Here is a 27,293-nt window from a genome sequence, read left to right as displayed (position 1 = left end):
AAAATCTTCTAATGCCTTCTCAAGATCTTGAAATGTCAGTTCATTAAATGAAAGATCAATTACTTCAATTTTTATTAGCCCAAAAATCCAGGAAGGAAAGGAAGAAAGCTTGTTATTTCGGAGATTAAGCCAGCGTAAACCGGAGTGTTTGGGGAATGGGTTTTGCTCAATTTTTGTGATCTTGTTAGCATCTAAACGCACACCTTCCAGACTGCGAAGAGAACGAAACAATCCATCAGGAAGAGAAGCGAGATTGTTATGTCCTAGATGAATTTGCTTGATATTTTCCAATCCTTCAAACAGATTTTGTTCAAGGAATGATAAGTTGTTTTTTCCAAGAGAAATATTTAACAGGGAACTTAATCCCTGAAATAGATTTTTAGGCAGGGAAGTTAGTTTGTTTCTGCGCAGATCAATCGTTTGGATTCCTTTCAAATTAGAAAAACATGTTGGTCCAACGCTTTTTAAGCCATTTCCTTCAAGACGTATTATATGCAAGAACCCGCGAAACTCATGAGAGGATAGATCTTCGATTTTATTGTAACTCAAGTCTAAGCCACGGACATATATGTTTTTTGCAACATGGACTCCAAAATTCCTCACGTCTTGTTCAATGGAATCTTCCGTTTTTGTTAACGTACGAAAGATTTCAAGAGAGGAGTTATTCCAAGGGAACTGCGGTGGCTTGGTCAAGTTGTTATTTTTCAGGTAGAGGTATTGCAACCGAGGCATGGTAGACTTCCATTGTTCCGGAACCCAGGAAATTGACATATGGTATAACGCCATTCGTTGCATCTTTGGAAAGATATTCCTTGTATCCGTAAACATACCTGGTAAATTTTCAACATGATTGTCAACAGCGATAGCAGAAATTTCTTTAAAGTATTTTGCAACAGTTAAATTGGTTGAGCGAGTGACGCTTAATTTCTTCCCTTGAAAACCTAATACACGTAAATCGGTTGCCTTGGCCCACACAACAAGATTTTCCATTAACAATTGGCACTCGCCCTTGAATGACAGACTTAGTATAATATTCTTTTTAACAATGTTCTGAGACTGCGGATTAACAAATTCAAGTTCCATTGGAGACAAGCAGCTGAACCAGACTGTAGTGTCAATTATAGTCTTGCTCTCAGCATCTATGAAGGTATTTAAAACCCAGCTGATGTCGAACCGATACCTCATTCCACGAACTTGGCTGTTTAGTTTACAAGTTACCACAAAATCCTTTGTGTTAGTTCCTTCTTTAGTCTCGAATCTGGGTGCTCCTTTTTCCATCCGACAAGGATTCGTTCCGTTGACGCAAGAAAAAAACGTCGTAAAGCAAAGCAAAGTGGCCATCATCAGCACAACAGAACGTCCTGCCATCACCTTAGAAGTAAACTCGTCACTCAAATTGGTTTTTGAATTTTTCCGGCTACACCGAATGTACAGATAACGAACTAATTTGCCAGTTCGTCGTCACAGTCTCATGAACAATGAACACAGTAAATAATAACGCGATCTGGCGAGACAAGGACCGCAGAAATTATCTGGTTGCTTTGATAGAAGAGAGTCAAAATACGCAAACCTTCATGATTCAGACTGCACAAGACGGTAAAAAAATGATTGCTTCGTTAAATGAAGCCATTTTAATGATAATAACATCTCCAGGACAGGAAGTTTTCCCGCTTCAATGAAATTTCTTTATCTCACTTAAGAATAGTTTTAAATTCACTGAAACGAGAGAACTACTTTGCAATTTGCTTTCCAAACGGAAGTTTACTCCGTTTAGAAAATTTCGTTTGGAAGGTAATTAAATTAACAACTAGTAACAACCAAAGGTTAAGGAGTACGGGCGACAACGTCGAAGGTAAAAACGCTTTTGATCCATCGCTGTGCTTTGCGAAAGTTTCACGTGAGAGTCAAAACACGCGTGATCAAATAACGAGAGATAAAAGGTCAAAACGCGCGCGATCAAATTGCGTGTACATTCCATTCATTCTTAATGGAAGTCCAAACGAATGCTGGCTACATACAGTACACTGTACATGCGACTCATGCGTAATAACAACCTGGAGATTAGGATTGCGGGTTCCTCTTGTCGCCAGCAATAATAAATAATAATAATAATAATAATAACAATAATAATAATAATAATAATAATAATAATAATAAAATGTTTAAAGATCAAAGCCTCAAAAAGATGGTCCGACCCTAAGAACAGCTGAGTGGGAGGCTCCAACAACACCAAACACAATGAAAATGGTTGAAAAACACGAGCAACAAGACTATGACATAAAATCTACCAACCAGTTAGTGCCAGTCATGATTTGGGGCATGGCAATATTCATGCCATAGTATGGCTTTAAAATTATTAACAAAGGTATGGACTGACCTTGTTAAAAGGATGTTCTAGGGGGTAGCCATGTGGAGGAAGCTTCTGAGATGGCGGTAGATCACTAGCGAAGAAGAAAAAATTTTATAGCATCTAATATCAATGTTATAGTCATTCAAACTAGGAATTGTGATGTGAATGTGAGTTAAAGGGAAAAAGAAGGTTAAGAGTCCTTATTTTATGTCAGTAGCTCAAAATAGTCATCTGACTAACAAACCTGAGGCAGACGGTACACTCATTTTACCAACCCCCCTCCCCCTCTCCCCCCTTGCCCTGCCTCACTCTATCAGTGCTCCATTTTATGGGTATTTTAAGCTACGTAAAGCTACATGGAAAGGACGGAAGTCAAATGAAGGATTTGTGGTCACACCCGGGAATTGAACTGGGGACCTGCCACACAGACAGCCGCACACTAACCAACTGTGCTATTTATCGCAGCTGCTGCTAGCATTGGAACTGGAAGGTGTTACTGGCAATAAGAGCTACAAATAAACTTGTATGAAGCATGATATGACTGGAAATTGGAGTGTAATAATACCAGGATGAAAACATAGAAAAACTTTGATGGTGAAATATGCCATACATGTGGCTAAATGTAATTTAGGCAAAGTTAAATTGCAAGCCAATGCAGTCAGCGGTCTCCTCCTCAGGCATAGGTGATCTGTGGAGTGACCGCAGGAGCCTTTTGCTTATCTTATGCTGTACGTTGCATCTCATGCTGGCATATTTGAGCTGACCTTTGCGGACCTGTTGCTTAAGCGAATCTTTACGGATTCTAGCTCCCAGCCCATCCCTCCCCTTCTGTGCATTGGTAAGTATGGGTTCAGGTGAGTATTTTCCACTGATTTCTTTCAGTGTGACGGTGCCAGTTGGTGGATGCATGCAGGGGTGGTTCCTGCTCACAGGGTTGCCATGGATACCTCCTTGCTATGCCTGAGGCATTCAGGCGCCTGTCCAACCTCTAAGGCACCAGTTCCCAAGCTCATCTATTGGCGATGAGTTTAATAAATATTTGTTTGGGGCTTTCTATGCATTGCAGTAAGCAGAAACTAATATAAATTCCTTTTTTCTTTGAGAATATAGGAAAGAAGATGAGAATTTTTATAAAATTTAAACTAAAGGATAAACTGAACCACAACATACATGTAGCCACATTTTTCAGTAACACAGTCCAGAGTTAGTAACTAATTCAGACAAATGAGAACGGCTTGACTAACTTCAAAAGGCATTTTCCCGCAAAATTCCCAGGAGTGAATGGGTTAAGATAAAATTAATACTGATCACTTTATGCTTCTATGATTACAAGATTTATATTTCAACCACAAACACATCCTCTTTCCACTTGTTTTTGGCAAGTAACATTACACTTGTTTCCACTCACTATGCTAGTAAATTTAAAAAGTAAATCTCAAGACCTGCTGGTACTGTATAGCATGCAACTGTAAGCCTAATAATCACAGCTAACATTGTATTAAGTGATTCTTTTATCGGTGAGGAGAACGATAACTCACCCCTTTGATTTCTTAGATGAAGACAACTGTTGACTGCTGTCCAGTTTCCGTTTTCCTCGGGCTGATTTTCTCGGCACTGTGCCTGAAGATTCCTTTCCTTTACCAAGTAAACCACTGGTATTCAGACTGCTATTCAAACTGCTTAAGCTGCTACTCAAACTGGAGGTCAGATCATGTTTACCTATGTGTCCGTTACCAGGTAACATGTCTTTGTTCTCAGACACCTGAGCTAAGGCAATCAACAGATCATTGTCTGTCAGACTTCTATCAACTCTCATCTCTGGCTCACTCTCCAAGGCATCATACCCATCCATCTGTAGATAATAGACACAAACTAAGATAAGTCCCAAATGAATGCACCCACCTTCACTATGTTTTAATACTGCACTCTACTTTTATCATAAACAAAAGAGATGGGATGAGCATGTAGTACAAAAATTATAATTTTGTTGAGTTTTTATTTTTCTTTCTTCTGAACTTCATGCCCTACTTCGATTACAAGTAGCTAACTGTGGTTGCCTGAAATATTTCCCTTTACTGGTTCAGTCTTAAATTTAATCCTTGTAATCTGTTTGATGTGCAATAAAATAATTGTTGTTGTTGTTGTTGTTTAATAAATGCCCACATATAAGAAAATACGATTTTGGGGTTCAGGCTGATCAAGTTCTTACTTACCATGTGCTTAGTGAGAAATCATGTGCATGAAAATTGTTTCAGAAATGCTACACATTATACATTCATTCTAGAGGGTTAATTAACATGTAATGTTTTATCACTTACACTAAAAGTAAATTTCAAATAAAAATAAATAAATAGTATCAATAATAATAATAATAATAATAAAAATAATACAATAATTTTACATTAACTTTTAATTATCAAAAACTCAACATCAAGTTATAAAGGAGTTTCAGGGCTGTCTACCCCCTACGTCTTTACTGAGAATTTACAGGGACAAGATGATAAATGACCTCGTATTGCATGGCATACGACGTAATTTGTGCAAAAAATACTCAGTCGTTGACCGCCATCGACATAAAATTATATACAATATAAACAGATCATATTTAGCCACATTATTGCCTAAATTACAATGGCATACTGAAGTTTATGAGGAAACGTTCCATGTTAACAGTAAAATGGCTCAAACAATGCATGCAAAATATTTAAAATTTACAGTCAGAAATTTGAGTCTACAAGAATTAGCAATCTTTGGCGATTATCAGGGAGATTTCAGACTCTAATCTGGAGACAGGGAGATACGGTCCAAAATCTGGAGTCTCCCAGAGTATCCAGGAGAGTTAACACGACTGTAGTTTTAACATTTCATAACTTTCCTTAGTTCTGCAGACCTGCAGCCAATTCCTGACCTCTAGGTTCTAATTCTAGCATCCTCTTTCACTTTCAAGTTATTGGTGTTGTTTGGTGTTGCAGAAATCACAGTTGGTTTGCAAGTTGTTGTATTACGTAAATGTTTTTGTTGAAATGACATTAGATCAAGCGTGCTTATATTATATGAACATTAGAAAGACTGTCTTTTAAAACAAAGAAAATGTATCAGGGATAATAAAAGGTGTGTCTACAGATGTGGAGAGTGATTTTTAGGCAATAAACAGTCAGTAATTTCTAAATGCTACAAATTTAGGCCACTAAAAGGAAAGCAGAAATTCCAGGTGGGTGGGGGTGTTATATAAGTCCCCTCTGGAACGGATACTCCGAGGTGGTAGGTGGGAGGGGGGGGGGGGGGTCTCATCTGAAAGACTATTCTTTGGGGGTACTGTATGAGTATTTTCTGGAATGACACAATGTCTTCTGTCATTTCAATAATGTGTTAGGTTCGTTGCCTAAAACTATCTAATTAGTCATTTTTCAGACAAGTTTCACTCATGGTTTACAACCAACAACTATGATCAACATGTGTTATAAAATTTGTTACGTATTCAGTTTAGTACATAAAAGTTACTTGACAACAAATTGAACAGTTAAGCTTTTCGACAAACCAAAAGAAAACTTTTTGCTTGGTACCTGATCAAAAATTATAGTACAGCACTTTTCTTTAAGAATTCCAATAAACAACACACAAAAGTCTGCAGCCAATCTCTTGTGTTTACTTGCGATATAGTCAAACCCTGTTAATACGGCCCCTGGAGGGGAGGGAGGGGGTGCATAGATAGTGTCCGTATTAATGGGGTGTCTGTATTAAGCAGGTTAAACTTTAGAGAAACTGTAAGGGCTTTCTTTCTTTAAGGACAAAGCAAACTGTTCGTAAAAACGAGGTGTCCTTAGAGCGGTTTTCACTTGACTGTCGTAAAACCAGAACCAAAGTAAATACACTAGCCAACCAAAGGGCGTAGTAAAACAAAAACCAAAACCAAAACCAAAACCAATCCCTTTCGACAGTCAAGTGAAAACCGCTCTATTAAGCGGGTAAAGCAGGGTGTGATTGTACTTGCAATAGTATTTTCAGTAAGTGAATAGATTTTATGTTATTAAATTCGATGATTTCCACAGATAAAACAGAAGCGAAATCTCATTGTTTATTCTCAACAAGGATGCAGCGTTGTAGAACCAACGACGACTGCGTGAAAAAAACATCGTGCATATCGAGTAAAAATCTTACTCCACAGAGGAAATTTTGTTCATCTTAACTGACTTACAAGATGGGCGTTTATAGCGAAACGATCATCGTAACGTTAGCAAAGAGGAGACGTAAGCAAAACGTCTTATACAACGGTAGTGAACTGAGTTAACTCTTCAACTCGTTGGCGAGATCACCGAAAAACCTTTTGACAAGTCGGACCATACAGAAACAAACTAATTAGAAACTTTAGAATACCCTACTCTTCAAAAACCCTTTTTAAGTAGAACCGCTTTAAAGACGTTTACCTTTTCATTTTCATCGTCTGCTGCGAAATCACTCGCCGATTCGGCTCGTTCTTCGGAAAAGTTCTCCATTTCTACGTCTTCGTCCGCCATGTTTGATTCTTTGTTTCCACGCAAAGGAGCCTGGGCAGAAACCTGTTCCTAGGGTCTTCGCATTCGGGTCTTCTCAGAAAAAAGTGGGGACAACATGGCTCTTGCGCATGCTTGATGGGGAACATTCGTACCTCTCTTAATACCTCTCTTTACCTTAACTCTTTACCTCTCTTCACTTAAAACTCTTCACAAGTACCTCTCCGCAACTAGACTGCATTCCGCATTTTCTCTTAAAATCCATCTAGTTCTTATCTCAGCCAGCGCGATTGCAAACCACGACGTTATATTAGAAGGGAGTGGGACCAGACGAGAAAAGACGCCCTCGTTTATCGCGCGACGCTGGCGCGGCGCGCTTGGGTTTCGCGTGCAGTAACTTTGCAAAGAAAAATAAGAGACTGGTCGCAGTCCACTCCGCAACAGCCACCTTGGGGTGGAGAAGTGGCCATGTGAGAGTGTAATATGACATATTCTTTTTAGGGAGCACAACATATCATGTTTATTCATTTATTGTGCCCAGTTCATGCCTACTGGGGCCATAATAGGAATCCAATCATAAATGATAGAAAGAGATAGAAGACACAAAAAACTTAAATACTGTTTTGAATCAAAATTTTAACATGACCAAACGATCAAGGCTCGCAACATTCGCTATAAGTATTGTAGACAATTTATGCTTACTGCAGCAGAATTATGGAACTCAATCAAATCAACAAGACGCCATACGGATCAAATTTCGTGACCATTCCCGACTTTTTCGTCATTCGCTGAAAAAAACTGTCTGTTGTCGAGAGGTCATTTTGGTAGTTGGGGATGCGCAAAAACGCTGTAGTGGCCGTTGCCGTTACAGAGAGGTGCAGGTTTAAACAAGAGTCAGTGTCAGTGAATGGACTTAGCTTTTCTAGCCCTTGATGAAGACTAGTTTTGTCAAGTCGAAATATTGGGCAAATAAATTTGGAAATTACACCCCAACCCTTAGCTTTCCGATCAGCCTTGCCTTTAATTTTAAATGTATGAACTGCCCGCCGGGAAGAAAAAAAGTGGCCGTTGCAGAGAGGTAGCCGTTAGTGGAGGTTCGAGTGTACTTTTAAAAAGGCCTTTATCTATTTTTTTTTCTGTTCAAATGTATTGCTTGATACATTACCATTACGCTGTTGAGTAACTGAACTTTTTGAACATCTTTTAAGAACCTTCAACGAAAATAAGCTTACCATTTCGCGAATTGAAAATAGAAAACAGTGACGCTGACGCGTCTCGATACATTAACGGACCGTCCAATCAGCGCTTATGACCAGATTGCGGACAGATTTTACGTCATCAGTATGAAATTTCTGTCGCTGAGTCGCTAGCCTCAGTTCCGGGCTCCGAGTAACCTGCGAAAACATCCGGTGAGAAAGCGCGAACACGAAAATAAAACGGAAGGAAACTGCCCCGCTAACTTTTCGCGTGCCTTTTACTTTCGCGTCTTCCCCACTACCTGAGAGCCTGGAACAGGCTACTGAGTCGCAGACGTTCCTCCTCGCGAAACGTCCCTTAGAGGCGATGAGTGAGGAGAAACGTCTGTTTTCGCATAAAATATCAGCAAGTCCACAGCCGGCAACAAACCGTTGAGTGGTGCCGTCTCGCCGCAGTTGTAGACCTGGATCAGTACAATTAAGCTTGTAGAAAAATATGAAACGGCAAACTGATCCTTACGGCAAGGCGATGAAGAAGTAAACAAAAAAATTAAACAAAAAATATGTATCTTTTGGGCAATTTGTTTAAAAATATATATTTTTGTTCTATTCTTTTGTTTACTTCTTCATCGCCTTGCCTTAAGGATCAGTTTGCCGTTCATATTTTTCTACAGTATCGAGAAGAGCCTGGAATGAGAAAGGTAGGTAACTCATATATGATCATTATAGTGTACCGAGATATATTTCCTTTAAGGTAGAGTGTCTTGGGTTTTTTGAGTGTCTTGGCTTTCTTTAGTTACTTGGCGTGCTTGAGTTACTTAGCCAAAGAAAATATATGTCGGTACACTATAATGATCATATATGAACTACAAGCCATAAGAAATTGTGAAGCTGCTGGTAGGCCCCTAGGAATAACGCGGGCGCCATTCCGCGCAAAGGAACACATTTTTGTGCGGGGCTGGGTGCTGCTTGAAGGTGTGGACGTTTCCGAATAGTTCTACTAGTTCCTGTTCTGTATTTTACGTTGTTTCTGCCACCTACGAAGAGTATCACTCCTGCAAGGACATTCAAAATGCCTGTTTTCCACACCAAAATTATCGAAACGATCTTGGAGCCCGTAGCCCAACAGGTAGGAGGTGATTTAACAGACAGACGAGTATCCTGCGTTCAGATATTTAACTGTGTCTGATTATTCTAACTGTTATTTGTACAGTATTTTATACAGATACTCGTTTGTGTTAACACCATTGTCTGTTTTCCTTAGCTTTTTCGCGCAGTTGTCTGATACCAACGCTTTCAACTTGGGGTCTTGAGTTTAAATTTTTAGTGGACAGATTTTGTAAACACTGTCTAGATCTTAAATTCCAGAACGTGACTGAAGAGTGAAAAAAAAAACCATCATCGATTTTACGATATTTGTGGACGATCGATCTCAAAGGAGGGTTTACTTTTTTACTACTGGTGGTAGTTCCGCTGAAAGCTTCGAGAGGCTTTCAATATTTTTTTTTTCCAGTTTACAAGTTTTACATACAGGCTCTTGTAGAGTCTTTTGTTATGTAAAATAAACAATATGAAAGGGTAGTTGACTGTTCTTTTAATCCTGACTAAAAAGTAAACATTAATTTTTTACTCTGAAAAGGGCTAATTGCTGCACATAGTAAACAGTTTTGAAGTAAGAACCTTGAAAATATGTATTTACTTCCCTGCTCCTGTTTAATATTTTTTAAAATAAGCTTACATGTTTTGAAATTCAAGTTAGCTCATGAGTGATATTTTTACCAGTTTTGAATCTAATTTTTCAAGTCATGGAATTTCAACAGACGTTAGTGTCTGTGCATAGTGGAAGAATGTCAAGGAGCTAGACAGGAAAAATAAGGGATGTATTTTTTTAAAAAAATTGAAACAAGTTTTTTTAAATAACATTTATTCAGCAAATATAGGTGGATGGGTTTAAGTAATGCAAGTCTTATTACAGGCTGTAAGTTACTTTTATATTGGTCATGAGTTATCAGTTTTTATATAATGAGTCTAATAGTGTCCATTAGTCTTGTTATCATGTATATTCCCATACTTGGATATGCAGGGAGTACCCCATGGAAAATCAATGATCAGAAAACCTGATACTTTCAAGGAGGTGTCAAATTAATGCAGTTTGATTTTTCTGGAAATTGGTCAGTATATCAGTTGGCAGTCAATGATACAGTGGAGATCTGCAAAATTATTTGTTTTTGAGAAATACATGAATTTTTAAGGGAGAAATCAGCCCTCATAAAAAACTGATTATTGGGGTCCCTGTATTCCCATCTTGACCCCTGTCCTGTTACACTGTTTTGCATGAAAGCATCATTGTTTTTGCTTCCACTGTTTTATAAGGTCATGTTTGCATTAGTTGTCTGCCTGATTGCAAGTAGAGTTTTGTTTGCATATGTTACAGGTCAAAATTATATTCATGTTAAAATTTTTTAACACAGGTTGATTCTCAATTTCCTTGATATCCTTGCCTCAATTCACAAATAATTAGGGCTAGGAGAAAAAGGAAATTGAGAATCAACCTTTTAACCTGAATTAAATTTTGACCTGTGATAATACAATGTGACTGTTTCGTGCTGTGATTATTTTTCTAATGTCTGCACTGCTTGGTTATTCTTAAGGTTTCCACGCTAGTTATCCTTCATGAAGAAGCTGAAGATGGCAAGGCAATGCCTGATTTGGCATTACCAGTGCAAGCTGTTGGCACAGCTGTTCAGAATCTTGTCAAGGTGTGTATTTTGTTGTAAATCATTCCTTAAAGATGAGATTTCAAAAGTAGCAATTCTTCTTCCATGAATGCATGGTTTATAATAATTTCTTCCTGTGTAAATAACTATCTATATTATTAAACTAGTAAATAAGTGTGTACAGTACTTCCTTCGATTAGTTCATTCTTCTTGTATTTTATTTGTTTATTTATTTATATGTTTATTTATTCACTTTAGACACTTAGATATATATAACTATTTCTCGGCTTTTTATAAATTGTCACTGCCCGCCACGATTAGCCTGTGTTAGTATTCACCAAATCAGTGGATAGCAATTATTTTTGCGTGTTCTGATTGGCTCCCGTAACTTGGAATATCCTTGGATATTCACTGTTTTGGAAAGGGTTCAAAATTGCTTCTTGCTCACAACAGTTTCGAAAGATGAAAGTTTAGCGGTAAATGAAGCAGCTGTACCAACAAATACCAAGAAATAGACAAAATTTGGCTTGTCAGTGTATACTGGTCGATAGGAAAAATTTTCTTACTGAATTTGCAACAAAATCATAAAAAATGATCGCCGAAACATTGTCAATTGAAAGGTAAACAAACTCTAAGTAAGTGAGTCACGTGTTTTATTTACAAAAAGTTCCTTTTTGTTTTTTATGCAACTGATTTGGTAAATACTAGAAAACTATCCCCCTCGGGTCGGTTCGAATTAATAGCAGCAGATATACATGTATACCCCAACGCTTCTTGTCAGTATATCCACCACTATTCACCTCCGCTTTGGGGTACAGTTGTACATGTATACTATTGGCAGGTAGTGAAAATCACGTAAGATTTATTCAATTCATGTTATTTTTGCATTCATTGTATAATAATTTGCTGTATTTTGTAAATTTCACTTTGTAAACTGCTTAGATGCAATAAATAAAGTTGTTGTTGTTAAAGTAGCAGACACAAGACATCAGTAAACATTGCTCAGTTCAGTGTTAACAGTAGTCAGTTTTCAGCATCAGAGGAAAAGCCTTAGCATTACAAATACAGTTGAACCTCCATGTGCGAGCACCTCCCATAATCGGCCACCTATCCAAAACACCAAAATTTGCCAGTCAAATCCCCATAATCAGAACCTCTCGTAAATAACCACCTCTCGTAAGCAACCATGACCACTTTTTAGGAAGACAGTTTTAAAAATTATCATTGTTCCACTTGATGAATGGTTTGATGTCTATGTTACACTGTAGCTGTGTGTACTATGCCACCTAAAGTGCCGAATTTCCTCAAATAATAGCCAGGGGTGATTATTCAAGGGAAGGTGATTATTTCAAATATTGTTCACTGGAAGTTGTTCCTTAAACTTTTAGTTTTATTTTCCAATTAAATAAAAAATCGATCACATTGCACTTCAACTTAACAGGGAGGAGGTAAAAAATGGCAAGAGGGGCGGTGGGGGTCGATTATTATGTGGGAGGCGATTAATAGAGGGACGGCTATTATTCAAGGAAATACGGTATATGAAGAACTGTTAGTGCTAGACAACATGGAGCATAATATATCATAACTTAGAAATTGCATTCAGTTACATCTCTTTTTAAAAGTATGTGTCAGGGCCTCTCCTGAGTAAAGACCCTCTGTGGTTTGATTATTTTACGTGACCAGCCCCTGTAAGTGACTCACTGGAACTCCTCATTTTGGGTGGTTGCTTACTTGAGGTTCAACTTAAATTAGTTTCAACATTGTAATCTCCTTTTTTCTTTCCAGGTGGGTAAAGAAACAGCAGCATCCAGTAAAGACGAAATTCTCAAACAAGAAATGCCGCTTGCTTTTAAAAGAGTGGAAGAGTCCTCTATTCTTTTAGTGGAAGCGTCTCAAATTTTACGACAAGATCCTTACTCATCCACTGCTCGTAAGAAGTTAATTGATGGTGCTCGTGGTAAGTGATCCTACATGTACAAGTAAGTTACTGGTACTTTCTATTTCATTAATTGATGGACTCCACCAGTCTCCCACAGATCACAAAAATCCCAGAAAATTGTTGTTGAAAATTATTTTCTCTTATCAGTCTGTTGAGCTTCATGGTTTATGATCCGGTGTAGTTATTGTTCCTTTGTAAGGATCAACTTTTATTGCTATTTATTTATGCTGACTGACATCATAGAAATTAACTACATTTTAGCTAATGCTCAAGCTTACACCCTTTATGACTCACTCAGGGCTGTCACTAAGATTTCAAGTTTTGGGGTTAATAATCAAGTACCGGATGGAAGGGAATAAAACAGCTATGAAGCCAGCGGAAATCCCCAGCCCCCAGTACCCAGCCCTTACTGACAGTCCTGCTTAGCGTGGGGTGAAACCAATTTTCAGTAGAAGTTTAAAAAATTACTTTGAGACAAATATACAAGTTTTCCTGATTCAGCTAACAAAGTTAGACAATGATTATGCTGTACAAATGTGTTACAGGTCAAAATTGAATTCAGGTTAAAATTGTTCAGTCTAGGTTGGTGAGAATCAATCTGCAAGTAGGTAGAAAAATTTTATCCTGAATATAATTTTGACCTGTAACATATGCACTCTTGAGCAGGGAAAAAACTGCTGTAGTTGTAAATTCTTGTCCTCTTGATGTTCAACCTTATTATTTCAGGCATTCTTTCGGGAACATCAGCATTGCTGCTGACATTTGATGAAGCAGAGGTGAGAAAAATTCTAAAAGTTTGCCGAGGAGTTCTAGAATACCTATCTGTTGCTGAAATTGTGGAAAGTATGGAGGAACTTGTCACATTTGTGAAGAATCTAACACCAGGAATAACTGAAATGGCAAAAAAGGTTGAAGCTAGAATTGATGAGCTGACACATCAGGTACATGCTGAAATGCTGAAGAAATCCATCACTACTGTTAAGGCAATGACAACTCAGCTGATCACTTCAATCAAGACTTATGTTTTGACTGTGCAAAGAGGTAAATTTAAAGTCTTTTTAATTTAATAATTAAACTACAAATTTACAAAAACTAAATTTAATTAAATACCTGTTGTCAATCAGGTTTTTAATTATTAAAAACCTGATTGACAACAGGTATGTATTTACCATAATGTGTACTTGAATTGTTTTGTTGAAGAACCTTGAGTTGGTGCTGAATATCTCAACAGGACAGTGTTTCATTACTTTTAAAGTATTCAGGGTGCTATGTTGGTCTTCAGTACAATGGTGAATAGTGCTTTTAAAATTCAATTTCACTGATTTCACCTGGTAGTTTCCAATTTCATTTCCAGACAAGCCTTCTGATGTATTTTAGGGCAATACCCATTTATGAGCCCCCAGTGGCTTTTACTTACGTGGTGGCTTATTGTTAATAAGATGGTTCGTTTTGCATTTCTAATTATTCGGCAGGGCTTACAAATGTATAATGAGTCATTTTATGGTGTTAGCTTTTGGGTGAATGTGTAAAAATAAAAAATCAAGTCGTGACTAGCTGAATTTTAAAAATAGATCATCACATCTCTGAAAGAAGTTCCCTATTTTTTAAGTTTTATGTCATTTTTAGTGATGACTGCCTGCCATTTGTTCCATAATGTGCAGTGGCTTTCAACATGGGATAAACATAAAGTGTTGAAAATGACATCCTGGCAGTGGGTATCACTGATTAGATGCAATAAAAAATTGTTCTTTACTGCAGGAGGGCAAAACATTGCAGAGGCACAAGAATACAGGAATTTTGTTGTTGGCAAGATGTGTTTTGAGATCAGTGAAATTATCCGAGTGTTGCAGTACACCACATATGAAGAGGAAGGTGGAGATGATCCTTTGAATGATATGAAAAAAGCTGCATCTCTTTTTGACAGCAACTTGGGTCCTGCCATGAAATGGGTTACCACACCCACTGAATCAGCTGGTGGATTAGGTAGGTCCAAAAATGTTGATTAACATCATTGCAAAGGTTAATGGTAAAAATCTGTTTTCCCTGATTGATATCCCTCTTGTTATAAACATATTTTTATCTTTGCATTATTTTATATACTGTGCTTTGCTTTGCTTTTCAGCATGTAAAATTTATTGAATGATATGTTTAGTGCCACATTGCCATTTTTGATTCAGATGTTAAAGTAACTAATATTGCAAAAAAACCAGTGGTTTCCTCGTGACTAGGTTTTACTATTTACTTGCGAAAAATGTGTAACTGATAAATTTGCTTTAATTGTTTTAAATGACACTGTACTCTCTGTGAGAGTAGTGCCTATCCACAATCAGATGTGATTGTCATAAAACAAACTCAGGTACAGTGTACTCAAGGTTAGGTGTAGCTGGGAAGAGACAAGATAGGGGCTTTGCTTTGTCTAGGTTTTAACCTTAAAAAAATAAAATAACCGTTCATTTGGAAAATATTACTTTGCTTTTTCTCAAGAAATACCTGAAAAAAGCTGGAAATAGCATTCAGAGCTTTTAGATTTCAAAATTTGTTGGGGGACTTACCTCCAGTTTTTCCTAGTGGTTGGCTCATTTGGTGATAACAGATCTTGCCTAATCAGTATGCAAAAAGTCTGCAAGTCTGCTTTTCTAGTTTTCTTGAATCTTGACACAAGTGCCATGTAATTTTGAACTTAGGTGAGAAGGCTGTGAGGGAGTGTATTGCACAAGGTCGAAAATTTGCTGATGCATGTCAAGGACCTGACAAAGGAAGAATAAGGAAAGTGTGCGATGATCTTGATAGACTGATGGGTGATTTGGCACAGCTTAGAAAGCTGGGCAAGGTTTGTAGAAAGTCATATAAATTTATCTCAACGGACAGTTATCTGGTAACAATGCTTACAAGAAATCTTCATATTATGTATGGTTATTAAGGTCTACTGTTCTAACCCTGTATAATGTCTATCTGTTGCTGTAAGGCAAATTTGCCTGGTGCAAATGCACTGAAATATGAGATGTACTGTACTTTTAATAAACCTGTAATGATTCATGTTATTATATAGGTACATCAAACCTCTTAGCTGTTTTCAAGGTAGAGATGCGGGTATAATTAACATGATTTAGTTACTGTAATATTAGCTTATCAGAAGCCTTGACAAACATTTATACAAGCCTGTGAAGGGTCCAGACATGTACAACCTGATTACAATGCTACTGAACTTGGTGTCACCTCAAGTAACTAAGAAAATGTCATGTTTTACATCCAAAGGGTACAACTCCTGAAGGCCAAAGACTAAACAAAGAGGTAGCTCAGCGGTTGGAAGATTTGAATTCTCAAATGCAGGATGCAATACTAGTTCAAGAACAGTCAGGTGTGCGTAGACCAGCAAACACATTTGCTGGAAAAATGGATCAGGTGCATCAGTGGATGAACAACCCCTCCTCAGACCCTTCTGGCTTAGGTAGGTGTCCAATTCAATGTGTGTGTCAGTGTGTGGGTATCCCTCCCTATTTATACTATTGTATCTATCTGTGTGATGGGTGCCTGTTCTCCCTTATGTTTGAAGGTTTATTGCTGGCCTGTATCAGTGGATGAACAACCCCTCTTCAGACCCTTTTGGCTTAAGTGGGTGTCCAAGTCAATGTGTGTTTGTGGGTGGGTGTCCCTCCCTTTTTCTGACATTTATTGTGTTTGATGGGCACCTGTCCTCCTTGATGTTAGAGATCTTATGGCTGGGGTGTGCCAGGATTTCCCAGGCTTGGGGGCTGGTGAGGTGAGGGGTTAGTCTCAATCTAGGAGCTGGTTGCCATGTCTCATAAAACCATTCATCTGCCATTTACCAATGCAGTTGTTGACAATGACCATGTTTATTAGTATCTTGAACATTTATGCATGCAGCAAGAATTCATAACTGGAATTTTATATGCGATACCGTTTTTTTCATTTGGGAATTGGATGTGTTATTCTTTGGCAGGTGAAAGGGCCATACGTGAATGCATTGACCAGGGGCGAGCAATCGCGGGCAAGTGCTCCGGGCCAGAGAGGAGTGCCATTCTGCAACTTTGTGATGAACTTGATGACTTAACTAATGAAATTGCTGAAATGATGAGAAGAGGAATGGTAAAAATAAATTATAAGCATAGTTGGAATATGAAATGTCAATTCATAACCTGTGATAATTAGCTTGACAATTTCCTCTTCTAGCTTCTCAGTAATTGTTAAATACTTGTTCCATAATTTATGCATAGTATGAAGAAACTTGGAATGTTAAAATACCCTTCACAGAAAATGGAAGATACACATCCAAAAAGTCCTGGAGGAAGTCCTCAGTCACTACAGATGTAGGTTGCTGTAGCTTCATTGAAAATTCTGCAGGCAAACCTCTTGTTTGAGTTGATCTTGAACAGACTGAAACTTTGAACATCCACCCCAACTGTAAAACAATGATGTAGAGTGCTATGGAACACAGCTGTGCCCTAAGGAAAATTCTTGCAAGCTCAAATGAATACTCTGAACCTGAGAAGTCCTGGCATATGAGTTTTATGCAAAAACTGAGCAAAAGTAAGATGCTATTGGCCACAGTCACTGTTAGAGCACAGCCTTATGAAAGGCCATAACCAAAACCCACAGAAAAAAAAATGTTACATTCATTAGTGAGGTAAACTTTTCATTGTCGTCATAATTATTATCACCATCATCGGTCAACTGCGTTACTGTTGGTTACAGGCTTTTGCTTTGAATCGAAACCCATTAACCATGAGTGGGGTTCGTGATACACCAATCACTAACAGCCACGGGGGTGCAAATAATCTGACTCAGTAAATTGACACTATCGCCTGATGAAGACCTGCAGTGTGCAGTCAAAACGTTGCAATCAATATCAAAGTGACAATCGTGACACAAAAGATAAACTAAACCCTTTATGTTCCAGTTGTGTCATACTGACACCTGACCTTTTCTGGCAATTGTGGGAGAGCTTCATTGAACAGCCACAAAAGATCAGCTTTAATGTTCCACTGTGGTAAAAGAAGACCTGCAAGCTAGTATAATAACACCTTACCAGAATTTTTCTTTGTTTCTTTGTAGGGTAACTCTCCACAAGCAGCTGCCATTGCACAAAAGATTGAAAAAAAGTTAGAAGAACTGAATAACAAACTACAAAATGGAGTTATTGCCCAGGTCGCAGAAGATTTTATGGACACAACAACAAACTTGAAGCAGCTGGAGAAAGCTGCAAGAGCCCCACCTGGTAATGGCCTAAATTACAATAATGTAAAATTCCTGTAAATTAAGTGGTAATTAGATAATTGGTAAAAAAAGCTTTGTTTGATCTTTAGATCCCTCCTCCGATAACAGGAACTAACAAAACAAACACATATTGGTTGTAATTATAGTAGTGTTCCTGAAACACAGAGGCCACTACTGCTGTTTTCAGCTGTGTGATCACTTGCTGCCAAAAGTCTTTTGTTTAACCTGCAGGGAGTATTTTGTTCTGATGTTTACATTTAACCATGAAAAGGACACTTCCCTGAAAAGGTCACCAAAAGTTTTTTCAGCTGTTTGTCAGTCCTTTTTTACTATGCAGACACTTCGTAAGACAGAAACATAGTGTCAATAATGGTGTCCCTTTTAGAGAGAGTTGATTATATATATTACTGTTCATGCTGTAGATGTACCCGGACGTGAAGCTGAGTTTGAAAGCAAAGCAGGAGCTTTTGAAAATCAGGCAAATCAGATAGCTGATACTGCCATTCAACTGGCTAATGCTGGTGGAAATACTAACAAAAGACTTCTGGATCAGATACGTCAAAATGCTGATGAAGTGAGTATAAATCTGAACTAATCTAATCAATGAAAATTGTGAAACAGATATTGTTTTTATGTCTCTTCTTTAGTCCACAGGTGTCAGTATCATTCATCTCATGTTCTTGTCCCTCATTTATTTACTATTTTCATGGAAAATTAAACTGACACCACGTCAAATACAACTTTTGCCGGTTCATTTCTTTGTAGTTTTGGCTGCATACCTGCAGAAGTGTAGACAAACTATATTTGTTATTTGTTTGCCTGTGGGAAAAAAAAAGCATCAAAGCATTTGCCTTACTTGCGTTACTGGAACTCTTGCTGTTAACACTAATCATTTGATTTTGTAGAACAGCAACTGAAGGTAACTCCAGATTTCAGCATATTAGAGGAGAGTCTGTCGAGCCCCTGTTAGGATAAAATTCTGACAAGCCGACAGGCAACTTGGCCGTGACGATACCACAGTGTCACAGTGACGATACCACAGCGACATGGCTCCGTCCTCAGTACACCGCGAAATGTCGTGTTTTAAAATTCAGACTAGGGACGTACGTACCCCGCCGCCCATTTCTTAGGAGGGCCTCAGTGGATTGAAGTTTCATTTATTTTTGAAAAATAAATTCTAGTCTCAAAATGTTCAGTGTTGTTGTCACGTGAATTAGTCACGTGACAACAAATGATTAAAAATCGCGGGAAGTTCATAACCCCCATCTCTATTTTGAAATGGACGCTGGCGACTGATAACAATGGCCTCCTTGATTTTTTTTACATTTATCTTATTTGTTTATTATTTACAGCTTAAAGAATTGACCCCTCAAGTATCTCATGTTGCTAAAATCCTGTTGGATTATGGAAAGCATTCCCCGGGGGATGTACCTGCTGTGTCTGTTCATTTTGAAAGTATGCGTGATGGTTGGAAAGATAAGATGCAGGCACTGACAAACCTTGTGGACAGTGCTACAGATACTGGAAAGTTTATTGAAGCCTGCGGTATGTACCATGTCATCATTCAGTTCCTGAGTTATTGTGGTTGTTTGCCATTAACTTACATGGTTCAAGTTTTGAGTGAATGGTACGCAAAATTCAGGACTGGTAAATTTCTTCCGGGAACCACGTTTACTATTTGTACAAATCAGTTCCATTAACCGACAAACCCTAACCCAAAATATCTGTAAACTTAGACCATTTTTTTAAGTGATATGCCTTTGCCAACATTTTCGTACTTTTTATTTCAGAGGAAGCAATTAATAAAGATGCAGAAATGTGTAATGCTGCTATGGAACAAGGAAATCCACAGGTAATTTTAAATAACTGTGCGGTTTTCACCTACTATGTTAATACTTTGACCTATCGAAGTAAAACAGATACTGACAATGCAGTGAAGCAAGCAAAACTCGAAGCAAATCTGCAATATATATAAGATGTATTGGGCGGCAAATGAAGGGAAACTCGTGCTAGCAAGTCATGATTAGTTTAGGGCTTTGCCCTTTTCACCTTAACTCACTCAAACCTCTTCATCCAGGTCGGGATATAAGGCTGCAAGCATCACCGTAGTGGTGCGAAATGTTTCATAGCCAATCACTAAACGTAGCAATGTAGAACTAAATACCACGGGAAAAGGGCATAAGCACTCAATTCTGGCCAAAGATAAGAAACGCAAAAACTGGCTTCATAATAGAGACTTACAAGTCTCAGCTTTATGCGTCGCGAGTGGTGCTGTAAGTTGGTTTGATATCTTAAAAGCAACATGTCTGACAGGGATGTGTTGGAAGCCGTTAGGAGTTCCACAAACGTTCACTTTGTATTGTCAGATAAAAAAAGTTCTTGCCTCACACAGCTTACGGTGTCATTTTTCCCAAACCGTCGCTGATTTACCCCTTTTTGCCATCCTTTTCTTGTGATTAGTTGCTGATCGCGAAGAGTTCTAACATTGCCCGTCGAGCCAAGAGAGTGGTGGACGTTGCTGAAGCTGAGATGGAGAATTCTTTAGACCCGGATTACGTTTCCAAGATGGGTGCCGCGAAAGACACACTTGCAAACTGTAAGTACAGGGTGGAGTAGAAGGGCAACCGACTCTGTATTCCCTTTAAACTGACTTTCAGCCCACAAATTTTGTTGACAACTAACAATGTCATCAATAGAAAAGAGATGTGTGACGTCAAAAAAATTCATATTTGTGAAATTATGGGATTGGTTAACATATTCAGAAAGAACAAGATGAGAAGGGCCCCCCTTGCCAAAAATCATCCTGTTAGTGCAAATTTATGGGTTGATATAAGTACTGGTTTGCTCTGATGACTCGATACAAATCCTTCTGGCTTGGATCGTAACGTTAACGATGCAGGGGCCTGTTTCTCGAACGGCGCGATAACTTTTCGGATTCAAAGGCAAATTTTGAAATCAAAACCAGTTGAGTAGTAGTAAAGTTCCTAGCTCACAAACCGCTCAATTTTTCTTCGTTAACTGATATTTTCATTGTATCATTTTCAAAAGTATTGAAACTTTGATCTTGAATGAAAACACGGCAAACATAAAACAGCTTTTCGGGCCCGAAAAGTTATCGGGACTTTCGAGAAACGGGCCCCAGGCCTATTTTAGAAAGATTTATATGGAGTCATCGGAGCTTCATCGGAGCATGACGTTGCTTATATCTCCTCATCAATTTGCTCTAACAGGCTGAGTTTTGGCAAGGGGGCTATTTTTTATCTTGTTCTTTCTGAATAATAATGCTAACCAATCCCATAATAGGCGGTAGCTGACATAATGGAAGTTTGAGAAAATTTGATAACGAAGTGCAAATCTTTGGGACTTATAATCTCAATGTTATTTAACCTCACAAAACGTTAAAATGTCTATTAAGGTCAACGCTATCCTAGTCAATTACTGCCAATAACATACATCGTTTTCTCTTATCAGCGATCACTCCTTTGGTTATCGATGCTAAAGCTGTTGCCACAAATCCTACGGACAAAAATGCACACAAGAAATTACGGGAATCCACAAGAAAGGTACAATGGGGTATCAAAGAGGGCCGGGGAGATTATTTGTTGTTTTCAAATGACGTCGTCGTTTAAATGGCTGTTATTAAAAAGGAATTGCAGCCCTTGATTATGAGGGGATTGCTGGCTTTGTAAATTTCTCTCTTGCTCGCGTTTCTCGTTGTCATAGCGTTTTAACGTCACGCTAATGACAATTCATTCGCCTGACCTCCTCTCGTGTCTGCCGCCTTGGCAAGCCATGACAACTTTGAATCTGTGAATTTTTACTTTGCTCCCATTCAGCTTTTTACCCAGTATTTGAGAGAGTCGATCCAGTGTTATTCCTTTAGGAAAGAAATCCGTCGAATCGAAGGGTAATTCAGCTCTCCTAGTGAGGGCTGAAGTAAGTAAGTAGTCCGATTATGGGGTTCGAATTTGAGTGGTTGTGTACGTTACTGTAATTTTCAGCTGCAAGATGCTGTGTCTGATGTACGTGTTATTGTTTGCGGTCCTTCCGAACCTGAAGAAGAAGAATTTCCTCCACCTCCTCCAGATATTTCAGGACTTCATATCGGTGAGTATCTTAAAACCTATGTTGACCCACCGTGCAGTACTTTATGATGAAAGTGCTTTAGATCTAGTTGTCTTTAATGGCCTGCATCAGCCAGGGAATTGTAATAAGACTCTGAGTGAGGGAGAGAATCCATTAGTTGTTTTACTTTTATTCATTCAAAGTAATTCGAGCTTTAAAAGCAAGTTAAAACATGCTTACCTCGATCGATTTTCAGTTACCGTCTTCGTTTCCGCCATTTACCCTTTTTTGGGCAAATTCAAGTCGTGTTTTACCATAGCCATTCTTGCTATGTTGTTAGGCAGTAGTTCGTCTATTTCTTCTTCCCAAATCGTCTGAAATTTTCTGCCATTTTCTCGAGCTCCCGTCTCCAGGGTTTCCCGGTCACCGTCCCTCTTTCTGGCGATATCCTGTACCATTGACGTCATTTCACTGGATATCGCAAACGTCCTCCGAATTTTGTCACCCCTAGATGATTATGAAGAATTAGCCGGGTGATTTGAGTCAATCAGAAATGGAGAAATATTATGAATGCATAGTAACTGTGGTTATCAGACAGGACAGTGATTTATGCCGTGCATAAGACATGAGCCTTTGTTCTGACGTCATTTTGTGTTTTATATTTATTATCACTTTTTTTTTCACTGGACAGAGACAGCACCTGTTCAGGAAGTGCCTCCTCCCCGCCCACCCCTCCCTACAGAGGCCACTGCGCCACCTCCTCGCCCACCCCTCCCATCTGATGAGATGGTGGAAGTTCAACAAGTTTTAGAACAACCACCCGAGGACAACAGAATGGCGGTACGTTTGTCACTTACAAGTTGCAACGATTGTTCTCAATTCTCCACTTTGGCATTGCCCATAATCAACTTGTTTAACCCTCCCCCCCCCCCCCCTCTTCAGTTTGCCTAAGCGTTGTTTTCGATGTCTCCTGGGTGTTACAGCTGTCCCAAGAGAAAATGAAGGAAATAATTCTAATCTCACATAGTGTGCTGTTTTTGCGCCCCAAAGTTTGCATAAACTGTTGTTTTGCAAATGCTTCTGGCGGGACTGCATTTTCCCGAAAGCATTTAAGAGCTAAATTTTACGCATTTTTTAATCTCTTTTTTTGCGAGGGGGTGGTGGGTGGTGGGGGGCAAACAGAGTGTATTAAATAATCGAGATAGGGAGGGGGCAAACAAGGTGTATAATGGGCAATGAGAATGTCGCAAATCGGAAAAAGTAGTCAAATCTGCCTTAACGCGGTCGCTTCAAACGTCAGAAGGGCCGCGTTGACGTACGCGTGTTTCATTTTACTGGCGTTTCCACAGCTGCTGCAGGACGTATTTACAGAATCACCCAGAAACCGCTTGAAATGTGGAAATTCTGAAACGCACCGTTCAAACAAATTCCGTTCGGGAATTTTCGACTGCCTTGCGAGAAAGCCTCCCAAAGTTAAGTTAGGAATTTGGGTTGTAACCAAGGGACAATATAAACAGCATCCCTTAGGCGGTTAATTCAGTAAGTCACGACCTTGAAGAGACCTTTGAATGATTAAGTCTTTTGATATTTTAGATGGCGGCCCATCATTTACACAGAGAAGCACTCAAGTGGGAAGAGGAAGGAAACGAGCTCATTCAAGCTGCTAAGAAGATGGCCATCCTCTTCGCTAAGATGTCACAATTCATGAGGTAAAATTGACATCAGCAAGAAAGCTAGGGGAGATGGGTGGGGTGCTGTTTGCTCCGCGAAACCCATGGTCAACGTTATCGCAACTCAAGCTCCTTATTGGACAACACTGCTTAGTTGCACAGGGACCGCAGTTTTAGTAGGAAAGATTGTATGTGCTTGTTAACAGATTATTCCTTTGATTTATGGTCTATTGGTTCTCTTTTTTCAGGGATGCAGAAGAAGGCCAACCTCAGCGTTCTAAGAAAGAGCTGATCGCATTAGCAAAGGAAATAGCCGCAGCAAGCAAAGAAGTGTCTGCTTACTCGGCAAAGATTGTTAAGAACTGTCCTGATAAGAGAATCAGTCAGGTGAGTCAGGAGAGGAGTGAAAACTTGGATTAAGTGGGAATGAAGATAATGAATAGTGCATTCATAGTGGATCTTTTCGGTTATGGGCTGAAGCAACAAATGTGCGTTCTTTTGAGGTTTCTCATAGCTTTTCTTTTGTTATTTAGACACTAGCACAGACAATTGAAAGAATACCTACCATCAGTACACAACTAAAGATTGTTGCCACTGTCAAGGCCACCATGATTGGAGCTAACGGTAAGCCGGCCTTCATATTTCTCGTAGATCAGTTATTTTTTATTTACTACGTTTTATTGATAGCATTTAAGACAGCGACAAAAACTCAGTCTTGGGTTATGTCCGATCGCTCTTCCTATGTAAAATAAACGGATATTAAGGGGCCCTTAGACAGTGTGTTGCAGCTATGCTCTTGAATATTGGAGTGAAACAGTGATTTAAGAAGGGACAATAATGGCTTCCTTGTGATCAGTAATTAGAGAAATTTATACTGTAGAGGAAAAGAAGCCACTCTGAACCAACCTTTTGTGCCTTTCAACTATCGCTTATTTCCCATCTATCTAAAATGTCTTTTGCTTTCTCTTTTTATTTTTTAAAACATCTTCAACATTTTGTTAGGTACGTACAAGCTTACAGGTAGCTATGCCCCCGGTTGTCAAATTCATCATAACTCAGGCGTTCGAAAGCGGTTGCGATTATGAAAAAGTTTTGCCAGGAGTGATGTTTATTTCTTTAGTACTATTGTGGTATCAGTTGGTTACTCGAAAAATGTATGACCTGTTTAGTAAAGTTACACTTTATAACTGACTTTTTACACTTTTCAGATCCTAAAGCGGACATGGAAGCTACTGAGACTTTAGTAGGATGTGCAGAAAACTTAATGGGTGCAGTGCGGCAAGCCGTGAAGGAAACCGAGGCAGCTTCTGTAAAGATGCGCTCTGCTGCAATTTCATTTAAGAAAAGATAGGATATTTAAAATGATATAAATAGTTATATGTACAATTGTGAGGAAGGTTACTTCTCAAAAATATCCTTCTGGAAAAATGAATGCGCGCGTATTTAGAAACACACACACACAGTCTATTAGAATCACTTATATAGCATTTTTGTTGTTTGTTACGTTGGTAGTAAAACTGGCATGTAGTTTTAGGTGGTGGGCAGAGATAATTGGGTAGTTGTGGTCAAAAGTAGAAGTAATAGTTTTTAGGTGTACCGTAAACTGGTCAGTTGTTACTTATACCAAACTACTAAACGAGGTGTTTGTTTTTGCGAGGTTTTAGAAAGCTATTGTTAGAACTTGCATTTTATTATAGGAAACGCGTTCATCACTGAACAGAGCAACCGCGATGTAGTGCTTTGCGTATTCGGACATTTCATCGAGGGTCCGTGTTTTAAGGTCCGGTCGCTTGCCACGATGAGCCTTACACTGTGTAAGTCTGTATAGGCGGGTGTTTAACCGGATGTCGGCGGCGCCATAGACCTTGCAAATGCATACAGCTTTTGCTTTACATCCGCAATATTATTACATCCGCAATATTAATTCGCAAGTAACCGTGGATTTTGCCGCAAATAGTAGTATGTGAGCGTTTCATGTGATCAGTTTGAGCGCTAGCCCTTCGTTATAGCGTGGCAAATACCAGTCTTAAAGGTCTTTTCAAACTGCAGCGAAACCCAGAAAGCTATTAGAACGCTATTAGGGCAAGGCGGATCGCCCCTCCCTTGATTTAAACGTTTTTTTTTTCTATTATACTGAACTCTCCATTTTCCCCTATTGGGATGGTAAGCAGTGTTGGCTAGGAATGTTTTATTTCGGGGCTTAGGAAGTTTAAAGAGTCATCTTGCCCGCAACTTATTTAATGTTCTTTCTATTAAGTCTTAATCCGACATCCCTGCATCGTGACTGTGGATACAGGAGCGCGCTTTAACTTGATATAAGCACATTTAGCTTGAAAGGGTGATGGAAAATATTCAAAATGTAGAACACGAAGAAATATTACATGAAGACAAATTAGTGGGCCAAAAAAAATAATCAAGCTTTCACCAGTTAGTTTGCGTGGTAGAATACAGATACGATAAACTAGATTTCACTCTGCACGTTATTTCCAAACTGCTTGTTCTTTTTCGCCTTCTGAAGTCTTCTTATCTAGTGTTTGAATATTTTGTGGGTGTATTATTAACATTCCTTCCCTTCCAGAGATGACCAGATACATTATACAAATGCCAAAAAAAATCCGAATTTTGTTTTGTTGCTTAACTTAGAAATCACTAGTGCAAACGCTGTATTGGAGCTTCCAGTTAGAATGGTCACACTAGAGGGTTTCATGCCTAGACTCGAAAGTCGGGTCTACATTATATGGTCCCTTATTGATGACTTTGAGTGTGGAAGGGCTCTAGAAGGCAGAATATGTGTTAACTCATTGGTACAATTAAAGATAATATATCATGATTTTTTATTGTTAGAAATTATACTATGAAAATTGAATCCCAAGTGAAGTAATGTTGTAGGTAATCTCTGTTTAGAATTGAATCATGTTTAGGATGCCGCAACGGTTGCTTCAGCATATCCTAGTCATTTTCAAAGACAAAATAAATCGAACTCATGTCACTTTGAACTGTTCTGTGGTGAAGTGTATGGCTATGTCAGCAGCATTGTGAGTTAAGAGCTGCGATACTTTGGCCAGCGCCACTATTCGAGAGCCCTGCTTGGTTCCTAAACAGGAAGTCCGCCGACTTATGGGCCCAGTTGTTCGAAAGCCGATTAGCGCTAACCCGGGGGTAAGTTTTCATCCGGGCTTTTTTTCCGTTTTGTCAAAGCATTTTCTCACAAATTTTCTCTGTTCTTTTCAAAGCATCCAATAATCAATTTGTAACCAAAAAGGCAAAAAGGATTTACGTGAATTTGTCTCTTAAGCTTCCAAATCTGAATTTAAATTTCGCACTAACCCAGGTTTATCTTAACCCTGCTTTGAACAACCCGGCCCTGCCTTTCTTTGCAGCCGAAGAATTCTGAAACAATAACCGTTACACGCGGTTACAAACATGGCAGCTGTTGCGCTTGCGCGTTGGATTTGGAGCAAACCCGTTGCGCTGGCCATAAGGATCACAGCATTAGGGACGAAATATGAGCCATTATCATTCGACGCAATTTTTTCTCCCTTTTTATTGGTCGAGAGCCCCCCACGTGACGTGCAAATGGCTGCCTACGGATAAAGGTCTGCTTATGCGCACTGTCTTCCTACTGTGTTTG

General features: G+C 38.8%; 3 protein-coding genes across 6 annotated transcripts in view; 1 reads left to right on the top strand and 2 right to left on the bottom strand.

Annotated features, from left to right (window-relative positions):
- The window catches only part of LOC140929079 (uncharacterized), a 17,899-nt gene extending 16,243 nt beyond the window's left edge, over positions 1-1,656 (bottom strand). Inside the window, exon 1 of the mRNA XM_073378926.1 lies at positions 1-1,656. This exon is cut by the window's left edge and continues 1,605 nt beyond it. Within this exon, the coding sequence (XP_073235027.1) occupies positions 1-1,368 (1,368 nt within the window). The 5' untranslated portion in view covers positions 1,369-1,656.
- Positions 1-6,887, bottom strand: part of LOC140929092 (set1/Ash2 histone methyltransferase complex subunit ASH2-like) — a 31,577-nt gene extending 24,690 nt beyond the window's left edge. For all 4 annotated transcript variants that reach the window (XM_073378942.1, XM_073378943.1, XM_073378944.1 and 1 more), the window contains exons 1-3: positions 6,775-6,887; positions 3,889-4,202; positions 2,378-2,441 (exon numbers count right to left, since the gene is read on the bottom strand). In XM_073378942.1, the coding sequence (XP_073235043.1) occupies positions 2,378-2,441; positions 3,889-4,202; positions 6,775-6,864 (468 nt within the window). In that variant the 5' untranslated portion in view covers positions 6,865-6,887. The remainder of the gene's footprint in view (positions 1-2,377; positions 2,442-3,888; positions 4,203-6,774) is intronic.
- Positions 6,888-9,008: 2,121 nt separating this feature from the next.
- Positions 9,009-26,658, top strand: LOC140929090 (vinculin-like). The gene is made up of 20 exons (XM_073378941.1): positions 9,009-9,165; positions 10,688-10,795; positions 12,539-12,710; positions 13,419-13,733; positions 14,451-14,675; positions 15,377-15,522; positions 15,948-16,140; positions 16,654-16,799; positions 17,766-17,928; positions 18,350-18,501; positions 19,280-19,472; positions 19,718-19,779; positions 20,388-20,523; positions 21,399-21,490; positions 21,929-22,034; positions 22,684-22,832; positions 23,586-23,701; positions 23,911-24,049; positions 24,196-24,286; positions 24,871-26,658. The coding sequence occupies exons 1-20, from the start codon at positions 9,109-9,111 to the stop codon at positions 25,011-25,013; spliced, it is 2,904 nt and encodes a 967-aa protein (XP_073235042.1). The 5' UTR covers positions 9,009-9,108; the 3' UTR covers positions 25,014-26,658.
- Positions 26,659-27,293: the final 635 nt, after the last annotated feature.

Source organism: Porites lutea, chromosome 2, assembly GCF_958299795.1.
Source record: "Porites lutea chromosome 2, jaPorLute2.1, whole genome shotgun sequence".
Classification (NCBI taxonomy): domain Eukaryota; kingdom Metazoa; phylum Cnidaria; class Anthozoa; order Scleractinia; family Poritidae; genus Porites; species Porites lutea.
Note: the sequence above shows the minus strand (reverse complement) of the source record. Positions and strands in the feature narration are given on the sequence as shown.

Coding starts and splice junctions, on each gene's coding strand:
- LOC140929090 (XM_073378941.1), top strand. CDS start 9,109: ATGCCTGTTTTCCACACCAAAATTATCGAAACGATCTTGGAGCCCGTA. Junction 16,141..16,653: donor CTCAGACCCTTCTGGCTTAG/GTAGGTGTCCAA, acceptor ATTCTTTGGCAG/GTGAAAGGGCCATACGTGAA. Junction 18,502..19,279: donor TACGTCAAAATGCTGATGAA/GTGAGTATAAAT, acceptor TATTATTTACAG/CTTAAAGAATTGACCCCTCA.